Source organism: Tinamus guttatus, unplaced genomic scaffold (genome assembly GCF_059628265.1).
Source record: "Tinamus guttatus ecotype Peru unplaced genomic scaffold, ASM5962826v1 Tinamus_guttatus_pri_ptg000198l, whole genome shotgun sequence".
Lineage (NCBI taxonomy): Eukaryota > Metazoa > Chordata > Aves > Tinamiformes > Tinamidae > Tinamus > Tinamus guttatus.
In genome coordinates, this window is record NW_028288732.1 from 2847675 (window position 1) to 2870675 (window position 23001).

At 35.1% G+C, this 23001-nt stretch overlaps 1 protein-coding gene across 1 annotated transcript in view; it reads right to left on the reverse strand.

Moving 5' to 3' along the window:
- Window positions 1–9358: 9358 nt before the first annotated feature.
- NAALADL2 (N-acetylated alpha-linked acidic dipeptidase like 2) overlaps window positions 9359–23001 on the reverse strand; it is a 212826-nt gene continuing 199183 nt past the window's right edge. Inside the window, exons 13-14 of the mRNA XM_088523818.1 lie at window positions 21225–21423; window positions 9359–9975 (exon numbers count right to left, since the gene is read on the reverse strand). Of these exons, the coding sequence (XP_088379944.1) occupies window positions 9777–9975; window positions 21225–21423 (398 nt within the window). The 3' untranslated portion in view covers window positions 9359–9776. The remainder of the gene's footprint in view (window positions 9976–21224; window positions 21424–23001) is intronic.

Sequence of the window (23001 nt, forward strand, 5' to 3'; positions counted from 1 at the left end):
AGGCAGGATTTGTTAAGTGTTTCTAGTGTTAAAAGTCTTATCTACCTCACACCTTGCCCTTCCCTAAATAAACAGATCAATGTGGAGCTGCATTGCTGTTTGGAGGGTGCCGAGCAGCAGCACTGACTCTAATCTGCCTCACCCCACATCAGTCCACTGCGTGTTTTGGACAAGAGCCAGGTCTTCACTGTATGTTTTCTAACACCCAGTGCTATGAAATCTTCTTACCTGGACCTGCTTTCCCAATGTCCACGTTTGGCACTTTTAGGACCTTCAACCCAGCGTTGACCCCATCAGGCAGGTGTGGATGCACTGGCCCCATATATTCCTCCTGCCGTCCTACTGATCTGGTGTACAAACGTCATATAAGGCTGGTATATAAACATTTCCCTGTCACGCTGTCAAGCTACTCATTCAATTGCATAAGTTGTCATATTTAGACTTTAAATTAAAGGCCCATGCCTTCCTAAATTACATGATCCCATAGACTCTACCTGGACATGGATCACTATGCTACTACTTGGTAAGCAACATAGCAGGAAGAAACGCTTTAGCAATCTCCAAGTTTTTTAAAAACAAACAGATCAGAGAGGTGTGTTTACATACCCATTTTTCCACAAATCTGTCCCATACCCTGCCTGGTTACATGGAAGTGTTAAAAAATGTTAAATATGGTTATTTAAAAACTTGCTCAGATATCCAGTAAAGGAAGATAATGTCCCATCTCACAAGCAGAGCCACAGAAGCAGATTTTGATACACCATGAAAAGGTGAAGGATTTAGGGCTTATGTTTATGTTTTTCACTAACGCAAACTTGCTTAGTTCTAGCAACACGAATTGAAAATGAGATACTTCTGTAAAATTGTTGTTGTAGAGATGACTTTTATTTTCATGGCATATTTTTATATAGTCTAGAAAAACTCTGTAGGAATATCTTCACAAACTGATTCTTAACATTACATGAGATATTCTAGTCAGAGCTGCCCTTTGTACTGAGCTAATGTACCAAACTAAATTAATGTTCTAGTCATTTTAAAAACCATTTAAAAGGTATCAATTTTATTTTTACTTTTAATGTGGTAAAATGGAACGCAGTTCAGAAGTAAAACAATACATAGTGGAAAAAAAATTTGGATATATCAACTCATTTATAATGAAACCATTTCGTTATTACACCTGTCAAGTGCTTTTTAAGTATAGGAAAACTTCTGAGTTTTCATATATTATAAACAAAACATGCCCATTCACTTTTTCCTGAGATAACAGCTATCTTTCAACTTCAGTATCTCTGAAATACAAGAAAATCCTGATCATATGAATTTCCTATGATCTGCATATTACATACGGTCAAGATTCTCAGAGTTAACTTGTCTCTTCAGATAATGTTCAGGTTGTTCAATAACTTTGAAAAAAACTTTTGTTTTTTTCCTTGTCATAGTGTCTCATACTAAATGAGTCTCTCCTGTATATCAGCACCTGAAAAAAATGGAAAATTCAAATTTTACCTGTAGGTAAATTACCAGATCCTAGGTTCTGAAGTTCTATCTATATTTTTCTTGCTTGCTTTTTTCCTTCTTCCCAGTTTCTATTATGTTTTATATTCCAGGATCAATGTTACTGAATCAGCAGCTTGAGAGGCATATATTACAGCTCACTGACAGAACCAATTAAAATAGAAAGCAAAAACAACGAAAAAGCAAATGAGTACAATTCCAAATCATTCAGTGCAATGTATATTATCCACATATCTTCATATTCCAGTTCAATTTCTAGCAAAAATGTACCTACTGAAAAATGAGGTCTTATTTATAATTACACTTTCACATAATGTCTTTTACTGTATTCCAGTCCACATTGCCTTCTGCATAAATATACCAATACATACTGCAAAACTGTGTTTATAGAGCAAACAAGTAAAATGTGTTTCTTAATCAAAGTATGTAATTCTACTTACATTAACAGTCAATGTTACCTTTTTATTATACTATAATATGAAAGCACAAATTCATATAAAGTAAAATAATTTTGCAAACAAGCTGTTTTATTCAGACTCAACATTCTATAATGTATTATAAAAATCAACCTTTGATTGCACATTTCCATATAATACGATATTTATTGGTTTCCGGGAACCACTACATCAACTTTATATTACTGCACGGTCAAAAAGCCTGGTTACTTAATCTTCTGAATTGACTAGCTATCAATTGTGGTAACTCAATTTTACTACAAGTAGGTGGAATGAAGGAGTCATCATTCTAGCTCTCACGTTTGGTGTCAGAGCTTCACAAATAAGATGACTTGACAGCTGTCCTTTTGCATGCAAAAGGCAGAAATATGTGCACATTCCACCTGATTAGGTAAACTCTGCAAGTTGTTATATGACATTAAAAAAAAAGCTCATATTGAGACTACCATGATCACCGATAATATCATTTAGGGTAATCCTCAGAGCTATAGCAATCAGGACATGAAATATGTTACCATGCAGCTAGGTAAAAAAGGCAATTTAAAACCTGGCTTTACACAGAATATTGGTTTCTAGACCTGTACTAAAATTCCCCCAAATATCTGTTCCACATATTTTCACTCCTGATTTTTCCTCAGCGTGCACAACTGTTTAAGATGCTTGAACGTGAAGTGTTCCGTGAACTCATCAGGTTTCTTCTAGATATGGAATTACATTCATTTTTCATTTGTCTCAGAATACCAAATCATAATACAAATAGTAACTGCATTTTGCCTACTATCTTGCAGAAACTGCACATGGAAAATAAAGTGATTTTGCCTTCATTTTATCTGCTTTAAACATGAAATATTAAGGATCTCCTTAATTCTCCTCTAGTGAACTCATAGACTATGTTTCAACTGTTGGGAACAGGACAGAAGACTCCATGAGAACAGTTTTCTGGCGTACATTTCCAGAAACTTTTCACGATAACAAACTAACTCCACCAAAAATCTTGGAAGTCCTTAAAAAATATTCTACTTAGCTTTTTAAAGTTGGAGGTCACACAGTTTTTGTAGAAAAATAACATGTAAATCAATCCTATCTAATTGACTTTGGTGTCATGTAGAGCACCATGAGGACCATGCTCCATGCAAACTGAATAGGGCTACAAGAACATCATTTAAACACTTTGGAAATACATCGGATGGCTCAGGCAAGTTGCTAACATGCCACCTGTAATAACAGCTTTAGTGGATGCTTAAGGGAATTTGGTATTACAGTTGGTATATAATCAGTGTGCTCAGACTAGCATAGTTTTAAATTAGGAAAATATAGTATCTCTCTGGAATATTATGACAAAACCATTTTTTTTTTCCTCCCACTTCAGTGTGTCAGAGCATCATATTGCATACCTATACCACTGCCTGGTAAAGACAATACTTAAGCATATTGATTTAATATGCAGTAATGGGTCACTAAATGATGTTCTTCCAAAGAAGATGCTTTGAAATCCTGCTTTGAATTCCACACAATGCGGGAATGATCAGACTAAAGGACCTTATGCTGCCTAAGCACATGATAAGCTTTCCAAAAACATCAAAGAGAGCAAGCATTTAAAAGAAAAATAAAGAACAAGACTTAGTTTTCAAGGCTTGGTGGAAAATAAATCAAAGCAAAGTAGCTTAAAGAAAACCCTAATCTTTTTAACCAAATGGATTAGGTAGAAGAGCAAGTATATTCTGCATTTACAGAGAAAAAAAAAAAAAGTTCCACACCTACACTCTGATTACATTTCTTAAATTAAGCTCTTGTATTTTCCAATTTGTGTAGTTTATAAATGAATGTGGGCATTAATCCATGCCAACATTTATAATAACTATTAAATTAACACTAGATTACAATGCGTCACTTGCACATACACATTTATATTCTGCCCTGTGGGTTTAAATAACATTGAATGCTTTTCACTGCATGCTTTTTTGAAAGATACTTTCTTGCTTGTACTAATCTACATTGAAGGATTTAAGAGAATAAACAACACATAAATAATAAATGTTTGGAGAAATTCCATAACTATGGACAAATTCTGCTACCTTTATTGATGTAAAATTGTACCTTTAAAGACAGTCATGGTAAAGTTAACATTGCTGAAAGAAACAGACCAAGTCAAGCTTTCAATTCAAGCTTTCAGTAAATCTAAACCTACAGGTTTAAGTATCCTCCAACTATAACCAGTGTGTAGATGTAATAATAGAAATAACAAGGGGCAATGGGATTAAATTCAGGAAAAAATAATTTAAGGCTTAATAGCACCAGTTTTAGAAAATATAAAGTCTAATTCAGATAGTATTAAATTTTTTGCTACCTGTCTGCTCCTTAAATGAGTCTTGATTATTCTTAGGCACTTCCTATGTTCAAATTACACGTACAAGTGCATGTTTGTGTTTATGGCTTGAGTCCTTATTATTATTAATCACTTAAAACACTGTAATACAGTAACCAAGTTTTGCTTCTGCTCTGATTATTTCCTTATTGTCATCTATTTACACACAGAACTATCATATATTGCTCTTGTGCAGTGGAAGATACTGGACTACTCACACAACTGCAGAAAAAGTAGGTGCTTACAGACTACTTCATTCTGTAGACAGAGCTGGTATTACTCCCTCTGATTAAGTTTTTCTATCCATTATTATTCTTCAGACTTCAAAAGCTTTAATTCAAAACTTTCGAGATCATTATCTATCTACCCAGGAATTATCTGAGAAAATTTCCTGCAGAAATAGTCCATTGAAAAAGAGAAAGACACTAAGGAAAATTACTTTGCCTTCCCCAATAAAATCTACTTCCCTTCAGTCAAGTGTTATCCACCTGGATCTGAGGAGAACCCTTCCATCACTTTCAACTCTTTACTATGACAAACTGTACCAGGAATGGGAATCTAAACCTAAGAAAGCTAAGCTGGTCTCCTATATCCTTTGTAATTTTCCATCAAGATGTGGAAAGGTGAAATTGGGCACAGATCTCACAGATCCATGAAAGAAAGCACAAAACAAGAGAGTTGAGGTAACAAGCAAACTGAAACGATTGGCTAAGGAAACTGGAATCAGATGGGGAACCAAAAGGGTGACTGGAATCAGAGGGAGAAAGGAAGGGATTGATTTGATAGTTGGTGAGTTAATGGGGAGACTAAGATGTGATAGGGAAAGAGAATAAACATAAGGGGGGATTACTGGACAGAAGGTGATGAGAAATGGGTAAAGTCAACATGTGGCATGAGAATGGAAGAGAAGCCAAATGCGAGGACATTGGAGAAGAAGGTGGCAGTGGAGGAAAGCCAGTCTGATGGTTAGAGTCACCAAAAACTATCCTGGAGAATGAAATCTTACCCCCACATTAGAAGGCAAGTCATTTTTACCATATATTTAACTTTAAAGAAAGTCTGTAGCTATGTATTCTACATTTCTGAGATCCTTATCTGCAATATTACAGTCTGTGTTCCAAAAGTTTTGTAACAAGACTTAGGGCTACAATAGAAGACTGACTATGCTTTGGACACATGGACTTTTGTATAAGATTAATCTCAAAATTCAGATCCTAGGCATTTTAAAATGAGATATGTTTTCTATCACACAGTTCTCTGGGACTGATAGAATAAATACTGGTAAAATACTACAGAAAAGTAAGGGGAAAGAACATCTTCCTCTCAATGCTTGACTCCTGGTATTACCAACCATAACCTACCTCAAAGGTACCCATTTCTAACACAGATAATAGCTTCTGAGGAACGTCTGAACTGCTCCCTTGAGAATACAGGCCCAAACACATCTATGTCTACAGCATGGAATAGCTTTTAAACTTAGAACGGACTCATGCAATTACCCTCTCTCCCTGACTTTCTGCACCACACATGCCATAGAATTGCATAGAGCTCCTGAAGTCTGGTTCAAATACATACATTCAGGGCATATAACCACCCAAATGTGCCAGGTATTGCTTTTTGCTCCCTGCATTTTCTAATGCATCTTATGTTCTCCATCATGCCTTTAATTGATATAGAACTCTTCTGATTTGGAAGCAGGGACTGTACAAAAAAAAAACCCCTCTAAAGATAAAGACATTTGTCTCTAGAGCCTAAAAAATAAATATTGGAAATAATGAACTAAAAAAATAATCACTTTAGCTAAATTTTCCATTATATTTACTGTGGGATCCCAAAGATTTTGCTGAGTTTTCACTGAATGAAATTACAGATATACAATTATACCAATTAAAATAATTAGTAACAAAGAAGTAAGGAAAGAGATTTGGAGCAGCTACATCTTAGGAAGAAAGCAGCTATCTGAGAGATTCCCCACCTGCTGCTCCAGCAGCTAAGGTCAGCTGAAGGGTCTTATTTTACACCTTTAGAATGAAATACTTTCTGAAAGGGAAGTGAAGCAGTGAAAAGTGCTTGCTAAATTCCTCATGGGCTTCTGTTTTACATTTATGTTTATGTATATGTATCATATCACTGCAAATAAATAAGTGGCTGTACAATGCTTTGAAGATATAAAGCATTTGCGTATTTCTGCATTTGTGTATTCAAACAGATACTATACATCAAAACGGGCTATTTTTTTCTCAGATGATAAAAGCAATTCATGGCCTATTTTAAGGTTGGTACTCAAAATCCAGCTCCCATGTCCTTATTATTCATCTCAGTTGATTATACTTTAGCTTCTTTATGGACTCACTAAAATATGCACTAATAAAATCTTCTTAGCCTTTTATTATCAACTGGCTCAACACACACAAATATTGCAAGCTGCAGGATTTTCTGGTCACTGTGAGCATGACTCTAGACTGCTCAGCTATCAATGTGTTTGTTATTCTCTCTCTGCTAGCTGATGTTTCTGAAAAGGTAACAGATTTTTAGTATCATTCAGGCAATTTGCAAACATACTGCTGCCTTTAAGGTGCTGCATTTATTGAAATAAATATGGGAATGAACTTAATCTGGGTAAGTTATTATGATATACTAACACTTTTCTTTCACTGTGCCCTTAGATGTTCCACATCTGCCTGGATAAAATTCTGTTAGAAATACGTCAGCCTTTTAGGGGTTTAACGTGCTATCAATTTTTTAAAAGTCAATAGATAGGATTTAAAAATCAATGGCAGGATACGGATCAAAAGTGCCTTTTCCAAAGCTATAACAGTGCAAATATTATCACTGAGAGCTCACTTATACACATAAGATCTGAACATTTGAAATAAAGGCTTAGAGATCTCAAAGTATGAGATGCCATTGAATCCAATCCATTTAAGTCCCTAAATAGCTCATCTGATTCATCTCCCCAATGAGAATATATGATTGTCTCTAGAACAGACAGACACTTACCACAGCAGTGCTTTTTTGCAGTAGAGTACTTTGAAGTCTGCTATTTTTAAAGTGGTTATAGAAGGACATTAGTGAGAAAACAAGAGAAATGTTTTAGTGGGGAATTATATGGTTGAGAAATCATACAAGAGGGATACTCTTCCCCAAATATTTCACTGATTTTTTATGAGTGCAGTTTGGGCTACATTACAGGAAGGTTTGGGAGATTGTACATATTAAGACTCAGGAAGCAGTTATTAAATTTATCTGGCAGATTAAAGACTTCAGAAAGTGTTAGTCTCTATTTTTGGTCTTAATGGCACCTGACCCTTATGATTTATCACCACAGGTGTTGACTCCAGAAGAAGTCAGTTATCTAAGAAAAATTGTTGCTAAACTGACGATCAGAAGAGTGGTCCCTATAAGAAACTATAATTCAAATATAGCACAGACAGTATATCCCTAAGTAACACCACCAAATAAAGAGCATACAGCTCGAATGTGTCTATTCCAACCACCTAAGTACTGAAATAATAAAAATTACACAAAACTAGGAGATGGGCACAATAAAAATCAGAAAAAAAATATTACTCTTCAGAAGTTGAACTCCCTCTGCAGTAAGCAGAATCAGTACCTGCATTAGGAAAATAATCATATACTCTTGACTATCAGATGATGAAAAAAGATATGAGTTAATCATGTTTACGTTCCCTCCCAATATAATGCAGATTTTGCCACTTCAGTTCTGGCTGTACAACTGTCTAGTCCACTCAGATCAGGAATGCTTTGTCTATGCTACAAAGACTTGCAAAGAAATGTAGCAACAGCATGGCTGTACCTATTCTGCACCAGGTCACTGCTAATAAGAGGTATGTTTGCTAAGGCCTTTGGAGAAGTAGAGACCTGGAGTTGTAAACAAGTCACATTTTTCATTCTGTGAACATGTATTTTAAAAAAATATTGTGGTAGTTCATGACCTTGCATCCTTTCAGCAAATTCTGCACCTTGAAATCTTCCTGAGGGCCAAATATTCTACACTAATATGGCCATTTGCTCCACTTGTATTGAAACTTGAAATGTCTCCATAACATTTTCACAGCAAAATGGATAACAATACATCTCAGATAACTATCAATAAATTATACTTCAATTCTTGGAATCCATATGGATTTTCTTTTTCTTAAGCTCCAGGCTCCCTCTTTCTCCCCCCAGATATAAAGTATGAAGACTTGCAATTCTCATGTGGACATATTATCTCCACAGCGTTCAGGACAGTGCATCCTCTGAAACCTTCACTCACAGACTGCTTCAGGCCAGCACGGGACTGGTGTAACCACAGCCTTTGTACAGGGATTCCACAATCAACAACAGGTTTGAGTCTTAGTCATGCCATACGCTTCACCAGCTTGTACCTTCAGAGTTCATTGGTGGTTCTCTTGTAGAATGTAAACTATGGTTGGCTTCTTTTTGATAGCAATCCAGATCCTTTATCCAGGACTCTAGATGGACAGATCGATCCAGCTTGGAACAGTGGGTAGTGTCCGAGCGGTGAAACCTTAAATGTTTTCTTCAAACTTAGAACTCTTCTTTTCATTTAGTCCTCTCCAGAAATGCAAGGAGACCTTCAAGTGAGTTGCTTTTTAACCTGCAAAGTTATCGTGCCTGTAGCCTTAAAAGATTAGGCAGTTCTTTTATTTAATATAAACCTTCAAAATATGTATTTTTTCAGATCTAAGAATTGATTCAAACTTTTCAAATAATTTGAAATCTTCACATGCATTTATCTCCAAGAATTAGTAGTGGAAAAGACCCATCTATTTTGTACAAAAAAGAAATAATCGAAAGTCATCTTTGTTCCCAGAATGGAAGTATTTCTTACTATTCCACAGGACTAAAGATTGTTTCAGAAAGTTGGATTAGGCTGACCAGAGTGTTTGGAGCATTTCCTGTTTAACACCAGCATTGGCTACCCAAGGAAATGCCACATCTTTCAACTTGGAGAAAAAAAAGGTATTTTCAAAAGATAAGATTTCAAAGATTTAAAATTATCTGAGTAGTTTGAATCAACAGGAGGCACTGAAAGCACACCTGGCTATAAATCTGGGTTGTCCCAGGAGCAGATCTTCAGTGTATTGGGGGACACGGTCAGTACTTTGGAATACTGAGCTCTTAGAAATAAAAATATTTTTTCCATATAAAATACAGCAGATGTCCTTACAAAAATCATACCTTAAGTGTTATTCCCTCTCATTATGTTTTATACATTCAGAAACAAGACATTTGAGATACACTGCAAACAGTGCAAAAGACTGTTTTATCCTTATAAAAACACGCGTTGCAGTACCTTTAAGCGGCAGCGAAAGAAAAGTTGAGAAAGGTTTCATCCTCAGAGAACCTCTGCTCTGAGTCGAACTTTTGTTTTGCAAGTTGTAACCAAACATCTTGGAATGCACAGAATCCTCTCATTTCTTTCCAGCCAAGGCAGTCTCAAACACATCAAGTCCTGCTTTGAAGTAAACCTGAGCTGAATTGATGCTGTTCAGCACCTCCGACAAGGCTGCTTGAATGGTCTCATTTGACTGATGTAGCTTGCAGTGCTCCAGTGCCTTTAGCAGTACTGAAAACTGGCTTGTTCTTTCATTTAGTCTGTAAAGAATATTCCTAAAAGAGAACAATGGAAAATTGCAAAACTCTTACTCCAAACAATTCATCAAAATCAACAAGGATCCCTTCAAGCAAATGATATATATTACGTATAGTAAAACTGACCCGTGGCAAACACAGCCCAACCACATATATACTAAGGCTTTCTAAACTGTATCTGTCTATTGATGTCAGTGTATTTACATGCAAACATTCAGAAAATTTGTCCAAGAAATCTCGCACTCCTCCTTGGGCATTCAAGATTTTCTCAAAATCATGAACCTAGGCCTATCAAACTCCCAAGCAATATTTTATGTCGTAGCTAGTTCTATTTATTTCCTTGTAAAAAAAAAAGTGTTTTGTTTTGTTTGTTTTTTTTACTCTGGGAAAGATATTCTTCTTTTTCTACCTGTTCCTTATTTCACCTTTCAGAGGTGAAATCCTAGCTGCACTGAAGTCAATGGTAAAACACATACAGTCTTCAGAAGAGCCTTCATTAATAATCCTTTGTGCCATCCAGACAAGAGCAACACATCTCTAATGCCACATATCTGATGAAGGAAACAGGTCAAAAGCACAGCTACATCCTTATGACACAAAGGTCTGTGTTTTTGTATGATAGTATCTGCCAGACATTTTTAATGACTTTCATAGAAATACACGCAAATGTAGGTTCCTTTTGAAATGTCTGCATGAGATGTCGAAGGCTCAGAATTCAAAGTTAGCCTGTGATTTCAACAAGACTTTGAAGCAGGAGAGAAATGTTATCTAAAAGCAGGTGTAGTCATTATCCTAATTAGAAGAGCATGTAAATATCATAAATCTCCACCCAGGGGCTCCTTTGATTGTAAACAAGTGAGCGAAAATCAAAACAGGAAAGCTGCAAGTGATCTGGCGTAGGACTTCATCCTTGAGTGCAGAGAAGGTGTTGGGGGCGAGTACTTTCACAGAATGAAAATGGCAAGAAATCAGGGCAACTCGCACACTCCACCAGTGACCTAATTGCATGACAGGACAGTGGCAACTCCAAATTAATAACAAAACTGCCAAGTATATCCACCTGCAAGACAGAAGATCACCAAAGCGCATCTTCTGCAGATTAAGAGTCATCTAAATTGTAAGGCTACCAAGGAAAATGATAATGAAGTAGCAGAATAAATGATATCATCGAACATCTACAATCCTTATCCTTTTCTTCAGTTTGCACAGATGCTTTGAATGTTTTTCAAAGATATGAAATCATTTCTATCCTCAAAACACAATTTTGCTGTCTTTGTATTTTTTACCCTATACATCTGGGAATATCAACAAAATATTGACTTCCTTTTACTTCGCAGTTACCTATCTACTTTGCAAGCCATGATACTTTTTTGCTGCATTCCTCAATTTTTCAGTTTTAGAGTTTTCTTACCTCTGTCCAAGCTTCATCAAATGAAAAAAAAAAAAAAAAAAAAAAAAAAAAAAAGATCATGCTACTTTATTTTTTCCATGCCTTTACAAGTCAGAAAAGAGTTTTCATTCGAAATTACACACTGACTGGAAAATATAAGACTCAGTCCTGACACTGGCACAAGGCATCACTGTATGACCACAACATGTATAGGAGTATCTTTTGTTTACCCTCTGAAACTCAATTACTTGAACATTCCTTAATGCAAATTGTTTTTGTAGCCTACACCTTAAAAAGAACATCAATTCCAGCCTCTCTCCTAATTGCTTAAGTATGTACCTTCATCTTTAACTATTTTGATATTATACATGTAATTCATACAGTCAGTCTGACTCACGCAACCGAGAAAGACACTTCTAAAAGGGAAGTGTAATATGTTACTGGTGACACTAACAAAATTACAACACACATCACTCATCTTAATGGGCTTGTTTCAATGACACATAACAGTGACCTGAAACGTGTAACACTGAGCTAAAAAACCTAATTAATAACTTCAGACAGTACCTATAAAAGAGATAAAGTATCTCCATACAAATGAGCCAGGCTTAGTAAACTAAGGAAAAGAAACTTATAAGATGAATTCCAAAAGAATCTCATCTGTAACTTTTATGAGCCTATTGTAGGTCTATGAGCATATGCATTATTGATGAATATAATGCGTTTATGGTTAAATGCTGTTTTTCATTATCACAAACACAGGTGTAATACCACTCTCACCAAACTGATATGAACACGACAAATTTTAGAACGATAAATCACACTAGATAACATAATGGCTTTACACAATGATTTTGGAGATTATATTAGAGCAACTGGAGAGTACAGGAAAAAAGCAGATTACTGCATTATTCTTGTCATGAAAAAGGATTATTTTGTGTACAAGAAAAATATGTATGTGAGTAATGTGCAACAAAAGCTGAATTATTCAGTTGCTTACAAATAACCTCCTATCTAAGAGCCAATGTGTACATTTTTGAAAAGGAAAGTAATTACTAAACCATTAATTCATGGCAGCAAGTATACAGTCCAACAAGAAAGGAGATCAGTTTGTCTCAGTGGAATATTTATAGGTAAGTGCTATAGGCACCCTCTGTCTTTTCTAGTTATAACCCAATGTGCTGTGAATAGAACTGTTTCAGCACCCTCACAAATTCAGTTTTATAAATCTCTAAATTATTTTTTCTTGTCCTCTCTGAGCACCAAAAAAAAAAAAAAGGAAAAAAAAAGGGGAGGGTTTCTACATTTCCCTTTCTCCTGATAATGTTCAGTTTTGAACATAATTTCCTTAGCTCTAGGAATCTTGTTTTCATTCATATTTGTAAAACACAAAATACTATTCTAACTGAATATATAAATAAATGCATTCTAACAGAACTATTTACATGTCAGGACTCTAGTTCCACAGGAATTTGGCTTATTGCAGGAAATAAATATTATAAATTCTTCACCCCTGGAAAAGGCATCAGCTGATTTATATTCTTTTGTTTACCCTCGTGTATCAGAGCATTTTATGGTGAAGTTACAGAAGGGTTCCCTCCTTCCTCGAGGTCCCTAATCCCTTTGATCTCCATCAATATTTCTTCCTTCCTACTTTTTTTAAGTCTTATTGACAGCCACATATGGTTTATTAACTTATGGTCTTATCTACAGAATGTGCAATACCTCATCTTAATCTCACTTGCTCTTTGAGTTTAACTCTTTGAGTTAAAGGACATGCTGCCCCTTAACTGAGAATATATGTGAAATAAACACGAATAAAGGGAGCCTGGAAGTAGTCCAGGTTCTAATCATAAAAGCACTGTGATTCTGTAACAGGCTCAAGTAAGAATTAAGAAGCCTAAATAGTTTAAAGATTGAGTAAAATTTGACTTATACAGTATATTTTCTTGCAAGGGCTGAGCCTCAATATTACTGTTTAACTCACAATTTTTCAACAGGTAAAAATATGCTGACTTCAGTTAAGTTCCTTCTGTCTTTCTTTGGATTAAGTAAGATCAGTAAGTGAGAAGAATCAGTACTACGACTTCAAAAGTACAGAATGATGTCAAAGAACAGGAAAGAAAAAGGAAGATTAGGGTGGAACCATTCTCCAAAAGTAAAAAGTGATTTTTTGTAACGGCTAAAGAGCTTTAAAACTCTTTAATTTTTTTTTCTTGTAATTTCTTAGAACAAAGACTATCTATACTTCAGTGATTTATGCATTTAGCAAAATAAAAGTAGTTTTATTTTAAAATGATATTTGTTGGTAATAAATAGTCTGAAAGACACTTCATTAAATTTAACATAATGTAGTGATAGCTGTTGGTAACAAATGTGAGCATGCTGCTCTTAGATTGATTTATGCTATGCTAATGCTTTTCAAATGGAGAAGCATATGCTTATGCTGAATAATTTGGAGGAAACTATTTTTGTTTTAAGGATGTCTCCGTCTGGAAAGCAAATTCAAGGCAGATGTGCTCCTATTTTGAAGGACTTGAGGGAAGCAAATTAATAAAATTATTTCAAATTGGCTCACAGCTGATATTCTGAAGCCTTCATAGTGATTTTTATTTAGAAATTACATATGTAAAACATCTGACTCCTAGAGAGGAAAACTATTTCTAAAGAAAGCAGTAAAAGGCAGTGTCCAGTGCCTGTTGCAACAAATTGTCTTGATCTCCCCTGCCAGCCCTTGCATGGACTATTTTTATGTAACTCCATACCACAAGATGCGCAAGACATGCATCAACATTGCTGGAATCAGAAGAGGCATAAATATGAGAGGTAATTATTTACTTAAAAAAAAAAAGTGACAATATCTCAATTGAAAAAATATCTGCAGTTGTTTTTTTTTTTTAAATTAAATTCTACAGCATGTAGGCATAGAATACTTTTGTCACAGTAAAGATTACTCAAATATTTTCAATATCTTGTAAGGAGGAGCATGACATATTGACTATTGCCTCTTTTAGTACCAATGAATTCTTATTTTTATATTTTGTTTTAGAAAAATTCCCAGCTAGTAATTCAAACATACATCAGTGATTCCTGACTTCTATCTGTCATAACCTAAAACCTGGAACCATGCATTTCTTGCATGTAAAGAATTCTGTAGGTTCGACCATTTAAAATAAAAACAGAAATAATGCAAGAAACAATTAAGTTTCAGATTTGGTAAATTTGTAATCTACTACTTTATAAAACTGCACAAAAATAATGAACTCTTTCTCTGCAATCAAATATTCTTGACCTGGATAAATGAGGAATTGTTGTCTTCAGAGACATAAATGCTGTATTAAATTATAACATACACAGAAATATTCACCATATCAAAAACATAATAGATGTGATGCACCCTACAGACAGGGCTGTAGATGTGTATACTCATGTAACTGCCTTTCTAAGTATGAAGGAACAGCATAATTCAGCATGACAAGCAGTCACAAGAAAAATCACAAGGCACAGCAGGAATCTGTAAGGGCATTATCAAGCTAGTAATTATTACTACATGTATGCAATGGCAAATATGTTGCTCCACACATAGGTGAGTATTAAAGAAAGAGTCCACATCTCTGTGGATGAAACTCTATGTATTTGGCCTAGTAAATGAATAATCACAGCGACTTCTTTCTCCAACAGTTTTTGTGAGGCTGAGAGCAGAAGTAGCTGTGGTTTTTTATATAATACTATAAGCGTGACATAGGATCTTAAATCTCATAAACCAAGAAATCGAGGAATAGGGAGAAGTGAGTCAAGAAGGTAATAATATTTCAGATGCTTCAAAACAATATGGAAAGAAGAAAATGTTGTGTAAAACCAGAATGAAGAAGATGTGGACATTGACGGCAAGGATGGATAGGGAAGGACAAATACATTACCAGTGTGCAAAGCAAGGCACAATAAGACCAAGTTTGTAAATACAGTGAGAAGGAGACAACATTTTCCTGGAGAAGTGAATCTAAGAAAAAAAGAGAATCATCATGTTACTGACAGAGATACAGAACACTAGCAAGGGATTAGAAAGCAAATTATTACCACAATTGCACTTATGAGAGGTGGAACAATCACAGAAGAAAAGGAGATGCAGATTTCAAAAGGCAAAAAATAGTAGGTTAAAAAGTCAGATGAACAACATTGCAGTGCAATGGGAAGAAAATCAGTATTTTCTGACTGAATGGCAAAATCTGAGGTTAAGTATTCTAGAACTATACACATTTCCTTCCCTTTCCTCCCCAGCAGCATTCTAGTATTGTATTCACAAATTTCATATGGCAGATAATATTATAAAACTAAACATTACAATTTATTCCTGCCAATGCTACACGGACTATTGCAATATTTCCCACAGTAAGAGTCATCAGCACATCACACCTTATCACTCTCTGCTCCATCCTGTAGGATGCAGAAAACAGAAAAATTATTTTGCATGTTGTTGTTCAGGTCAGAATTGAAGTCTTCATAGATGAAAACTGTCTAAAGCATTAAAGGAAAGAAAATATAGAGAAAAACTTCCCATTTGAAGCCACAAATGAAGAGTTCATAATGAAATACAATAAATCTGCAAAGAGCCTAAATAATGAGATAGAATTAAGTCTATATAATGAGACAGAATTAGTGTGTTGTGAAAGTTCTTTTTTGTGCTCTTTTTTAAATGACATTGTTTTACATGTTTATCCATGTCACTATGTAAGATTAGCAGGTCTCTATAAATATTTGCATCTTTAATGCTTATCCTCGATAAAGTCAATGAGCTGCTTGTTTACACATGGAGATTTAAATAAGGACTTTAATCTTCCTATTAAACTTATCTCTAGAAGCTAAAGTCTTAGGGTATGCGATTTTTGACACCTGAGAATCTGTTGCAGTTTATCAGCAAAATAGAAATAAATCCAATAGACTCTGTGTATGTATTGGGAATAAATATAACAAAATCCAATCTGAAAGAAAAATATTTGTTCTAGTGAACAACAAACCCTTGAGTGCCATGAGATTAGCAGCAAAGCAAATTACATTTTCAGGTGGTACTAAAGGCATCTTTCATCTCATTATGGGAAATTTAGGACCTGCAATCTTTTGTTTCTTATATCGAGTATTTCTTTCAGCACATTGTAATGCACTGATCTGTTTTCCCCTACTTTTTATCCCATTGAAAAGCCAATGCCATACCCAGGTACCCATGCAAAAATGAGGCAAAGAAGTTGTTTTTTAACGTACACAAATGAACAATGAAAAACTGCCATGTTTATCTTGAAAACAGATTATTTATCTTTATCTTTCCAGTAATTAGATATGTCGGTTGATACCTCTACTTGATATAGCACAATGACACTTCCAACATTCCATAAAAAAATCCATAAAAAACAGTGATAGATGTATTTAATCTTAATGGATAGGAAAACCTTGGCAAGCTATGGAGGATGAACCTCTGCAGTAAGAGGCTTTACACAAGCTGACTTTTAATCTTCTATAAAATTGTTAAAAGAACCACCAGTCACAAGGTAGGTATTCCTTAAACTATCTTAATATGCGATAATTATATAATTGTTATATTAAGAATAAAAACTACGTTTTAACTGAAACAGAAGATGCTGCCTAAGTCCCCATAGGCCTTGTTTCCTCTCTACCTTTAAAGATTGAAGACATAAACTTTGTTTTCAGTGACTCATTTACATTTAGAAATCTTGTTGGGAACATCATGGGGTATTGCAGGAATGTCTGCATCTTTCTACCATCAAAATAATGCTGAGTTGTAGACACAGACCTGAAGAAAGCAAATGCATCCAGAAAGAATAGACAATTTTAATGGCACTGCTTGTACTCATAGAGAAATGTGTGCTTCTCTATGAAGTTCTCTCTATCACCTCATTTGTTTGCAATACTAATACTCATTTTCATAATGCCACAGGAATGTTAGGCCTTGTAGCAAAAAGATGTTAGCTCTATGTATGAATACCAAAAAGTATACACATGGACCTGGCAGAGAAATGAGGCTGAAAGGTACATAGAGGCTGTGGTGATCAGCAAAATGTAAGAAATAATGTAAAGTACAGCAGGAAGAGGAGAAATGGTCTTACAGTAGACATATGTAAGATTTGAGCTCTACATTTAGAAAGACGACAAAGATGCTTGCTTGTTATCTTATCCATGACATTGCCAATACGAGTGCATTGGTAGGTATTTTGGTAAAGAGATGAAGAAGCATAACATTAGTCTTTTAGAAAAAGCTCTAAAGATTAGCAGATGCAAAGAAGACAAAGATGTTCATAAAAGAGACCAACAGGATCACTCAGCATGGATGCACTTGCCTGATTGCCCAACATATCAACATTCACGTACAGAAATTAATTTTGTTGTCCTCTCACGGAAGCCATGAAGAGATTTGGTTAATCAGTATCCTAACAGGGGCCATCTCACACTTTCTTGACCTTATTAGACAAGCTGCTTTCACTGTAGGGAAATTGCTCCCAGTCTTTAATTTAATCCATGTTTTTTTTTTTTTTTTGTCTGAAGCAGCCTTTATTTAGACATCTCAGATATAAAAACTTCTATCTATCTTCTCCTGCCCTTGGCAGGAAAATACATGTTCCTTTTGTGAATACTGATGAAGGTAAGACTTAAAAATATATATATTTATCAGCATTTAGAGAATTATTTTCTATAACTGCTGCCGCTGACCATCTCACTGAGAAGACAATATGTTTGCAATCACGTTTCCTCCCACCCTGGTGTTTTTAGAGTGCCTAATGTAAAGGAACCTATATTCTTATCTTCACCATACCATTGCAGTGTAGAGCAGTTATGGTTATTAATAATTATAACAAAATATGAGTATGACAAAAATACAGGACAGAAACATTTAAAATAAATATGGATTATAAAAAAGAGAGAATGGACAGCTAAAAGAAACAAATATAACAACATCTTTACAGATTATGCCATCAAAAATGACAAAACATCAATCACAAAACTATCAAGATCATGCGAATTGTAATGAGAAGCAAAGGAAGATCAATGAAAAGTAACCAATAACTATCCTATTTTATTCCTAAATGTGTATATTGAAAATAGAAAATCTACTCAGGGCTATCCTTTGGGAACCAGATAAATTCTAAGACATGATAAAATTTAGAATCATAATCTCAAATCAAGCTTGAAATTAACCTTTGCAAAGCAGGATAATAATCCTCAACCTATTATTTTTCATTCTGCCCAATTTCTGGGTAAGACTGAAATAAGCTGATGAAAGCTGTACTTGCCTATTTCCAGCTCAGCTGGAAATAGAAAATCATGGGCAAAGTATGTTATTGTGAAATATTCAGTTCAATGTCACCAAGTTCAGATAAGAAGGATAATTACCTGAACTACAGTGTTTACTTACAGTATACCGAACAACCTGTCAGTGTAAATCACCATTACTTTAATTTAGTGAGGATATCTTAATGTAATTATCAGAAGTCACAGATATTTGAATTCTACTTAGTAACCGTGAATTATTTTATGGCTCATTCTAGATGGATAATGCCTCAATTATGACAGAATAATGCCTTACAGCACCCGCTGTGATGAAGGATTTATTGCATTAAGTACATATACGTAGTAAAGGACTACAGCTATGGCAATGAGCATGCAGACCATACGAATGAGATGCAGAAAAGATGCATTATTCCCCCGTTAGTATACTAACAGGCACAAGTAGGTTGCAATCTACCTCTCCCAATAAAGAAAAACAAACACACACACACAGACCTTTCTTTTTAATTCAACTCATAGAAGAGAAAATGTAGAATAGATTGAGAGCTGTGAATTAGGACAAGCACAAGACTAAAAATGATGTCTAAACTTCAGCAAATTTTTGTCAAGTACTTTGATTGAGGTTGAGAATATGAGCCCAAATGGGCATACAGGAAGCAATCATTTTTTCATGAAGAATACGTGCTTTACTGCACACACAAATTCTTCCTTCAGAAGGCTGTAAATAACAGTATTTATGGAATCTTAATGATCTAAACACAGTTGGAGCCTGAAGGTCAAGGCTGCAAACTGCATCCTAAATTTCTGTTTACAGATGAAGTATAGTATTTATTGCTGCACTGCCTGTGCTGCTATAGTTAAAGGGCTGCCAGCATTTCCATTATAAACCACTATTTCAGAGGTTTATAACTTGCCCATCAATTTTCCCACTGGGCCGAAACATGACGTACAAGGTCCCAGCTGTGAGACTGATTTTATTTTCTTTACCAAATTATAAAAAGAAATGTTTTTTTTCCAAGTTTAAAGTTACCCAGGCAAAGAAAAGTATGTCAGGGTTTTTCAAAAACTTCTAGTTTTCCTATGACACTAAACCATTACAGCTTCAGAACACAAAATACAGTTAAACGATTGCATCAATTAATACTTCACAGGACTTCAAGTTGCGAAAAGGTGAAAATAATTCAAATAAAGACATGTTGTTAGGTCTATTGCAGAGTGTCAATAACTGGCTGAGGTGCCTTCAACGTTACAAAACAGATACATATGCACACTAGCGAGCTACATCAAACACACAAGACGAAAATTCACACAGCACGTTAAGTAGACAAAAGCTAAGGGGGGAAGAATACATCCACTTTAAATAAATATCTAAAAGATGATACAGAAAGTGTACTTTAATTTTGGTATATACTACAGCTGATGTTACACAGAATACTTTCAAGTAAAGTGAAATCCAATGTGTTGCCACAAACTGTGAAGAATCTTAATGATCTACTGTTAAACATAGCACCAAATTAATGAAATCAAGAGGGGAAAAATAACAAAATTTTTACCTCCACACAATCTACTTTGCCTGTGTGAATAATGAACTCCATGCTGAAGTGCTGCTGAATGGTGAAAAACTTAATTTACACTGAGCCCCCATTCACTCTATGACCTTGGTCTCCTGACTGGCTACTACATATTTATGCTAGTTCACTTCCAAGCTCTTTTCTCCTGAGTTACCCACCCTGATTCCCCTAAAGTAAAACCTAGGTATGGCTTTAGAGATGGCTCTGCCTGTGGGCACCCTGTATTCAAGCATTTACACCATGTTATTTATGTTGCATATACATGTTATTATTTCTGTTGTAGAGTTGTAGGGCTAGGCATTATGATGTGCAGATCTGCCTGACTCTTTCTTTTCCAACTTTTGATAAGCTACTGATGACAAAAAGTTTTCTGTAGAGGAAACTAGGGTGAGAGGTACAGACCTACAGAATTCTTTCTTAGAAAGTAAAAGATGAAATGATCATGGTATTTAAAATCAATGTGGGCTGAGCTGCTGAATACATGATAATAATTTTAAGTTGAGAAAGGATGATATAAAGGCCCTATATAGAGATAAGCCCTACTATTCTCTCCATTGTACTAATTTTAGTTGACTAAAAAGCTCCTAAAAACACTGATATATAATTAAATATGTTAAATAATGCCAAACAAGGCCTTGTGTAACCCCAAGTCTTCAGTGATATGCAGATATTTTAATAAAATATAGGTGGAGCTTGTCAAGTACTATTCAAAATATATCCTCCTTTTGCAAGCTTACTGCACTGTCTAACACAAATATCTGCCATGCTTCACGAGTTGCCATCACACAGTACATCTTGTTAGCAGTGATGTCATGACAGAAATGCTACACTGCAGCATTCTAATGATCTCTCGCGTTGTAACAATTTTTTTTTTTTTCTGCTGAAAGGATGAAACGGGGAAAAATTAGCTTTAATCTTGGATTCTCACAGACATATTTTCAAAAGAGCATGACAGTTTTGAAAACCAAGCTTAGCTTAAGGAGGTGAGTGAAGAACAAGTTGGGACACCGTACCTGTAAAGTCCTGGGGGAGCCTGCTGAACAACGAAGCTTTTCTCCAAGCTTTGTAGCACATCATTGAGCATCCTGACTCTGACAGGAGCTCTCTCCTTGGGGTCATTTGCTGGACGCATCTCATCTGACTGGAACAGTTCTGCAGTGTCCCTCAGACGTGCTGCCACTGCAAGTAACTGCTGAGTATCTAGATGATCACCTAGGAACAACAAAGGAAAGGCAGTTATCAACAAGCAAATCAGAGAATAACAATTATTACCCTTGCAAAATAAAATAAATATGGCAATTATATTCAATTTGCCTATTAGGGAGAATTCAAATATCCTTAAAGCTTTAAAACGATAACTTAATTAAAAGAAATCATCAAGAAACCATCCAGCTTTAGAAGTTGTTTGTTATGTTACTGAAGGAGATGATTAATTGCAACAGGCAGTTCAAGACACAAGTTAAATGAGTTTTAAAATTCCTGGATCTGTGGATAAATGGAGAAATCAGAAATGGTAAACTAGAGTATCTACTTATTTCTCAAACCTTACACAGATGGAGGCCATCAGGGTGTGTAGCAAGAATGAAAAAAGTAAGTTGTACAAGGAGGCCCCCCAACTTGACATATTCTCCCTCTCGTAAGGAAGTGGAGATTTGCTTCTGGATACACTTCAGTAAAGGGAGAGGCATTCACTGATCAGCTCTGCACTCCTGTCGCTCAGCTGGCTAAACTTTCCAATGCAGTACAAAAAGAAATGATCTGAAATACATTATCAGGAAGAGACAGATGCTGGAGTGAGAGAAATTGTCAGATTTGCTGAACCACGAAGAAGTACTTCAACAAAGAACAGGAATTCCCATTGGGAATGGGGTGACATGAGATGTTTTTCATATCAGTCTTGGTTTGGGACATGGTTGCTTATAACTGACTCTTCACCAGTCCACCTTTCCCCAGTTACAATGGATAATAAGAAACACTGTGTCTTGACCTTGCTTGGTATTTATCCAATTAAGTCTGTAGCAGTTCCAAACTCTGATTGTTTGATTGATTGTTCTGCCTCAGAAAAATATTTGGATATTTTTGGAAAGGTATTTTGCAAAACAGCAATATGGTCAACTTTCAAATTTAAGTGCAGTTAAATTTCACATCTCAAATTCTGCTTATTTGTTTAATCATCCTAAAGGAGCAAATGGCAGCTTAATGGTTCCATAAAACTGTGAATCTCATTGTAAATGCAATAATTTAAGTGGCAGACTTACAGACTAACAGAAGTCTGATCTTTATAATGTCATTTTCTTTCCTTAGAACTCTTTCCTTACTTAGCACCCCTCTCTTTCTGACAATAAGCTTTAGAATCCAGCTACAACTTACTGATACAAATGAAAAGAAAAACAAAGATCATGCTTTGGTTCAGCTTTACTCAACATTGTTGAGTTATTCTATTTATAAACCCAATTAAGATACTTGGATTATATATATATATATATTTATATGTATATATAAATATCTATTTATATCTATTTTTATATATATACATGCTTTATTTAAATATTTAACAGATTTTATTCTAATGCAACAGCATCTTGTATGTTACTGCTTTTTAAACACATAGATCTATCTGGGATGCCTACATAGAAACTTCATTTTTAATGTTGATAAAGGTGTGTTTGAAATAATGCAACAACATGACTAAGACACAGATGGATTGCAGATCTGATATCAGATAGGACAAAGAAATGAAAGACAGAACAAATTCAAGGTTGTTACTTTTTCCTTAGAGAGTTGTAAAAA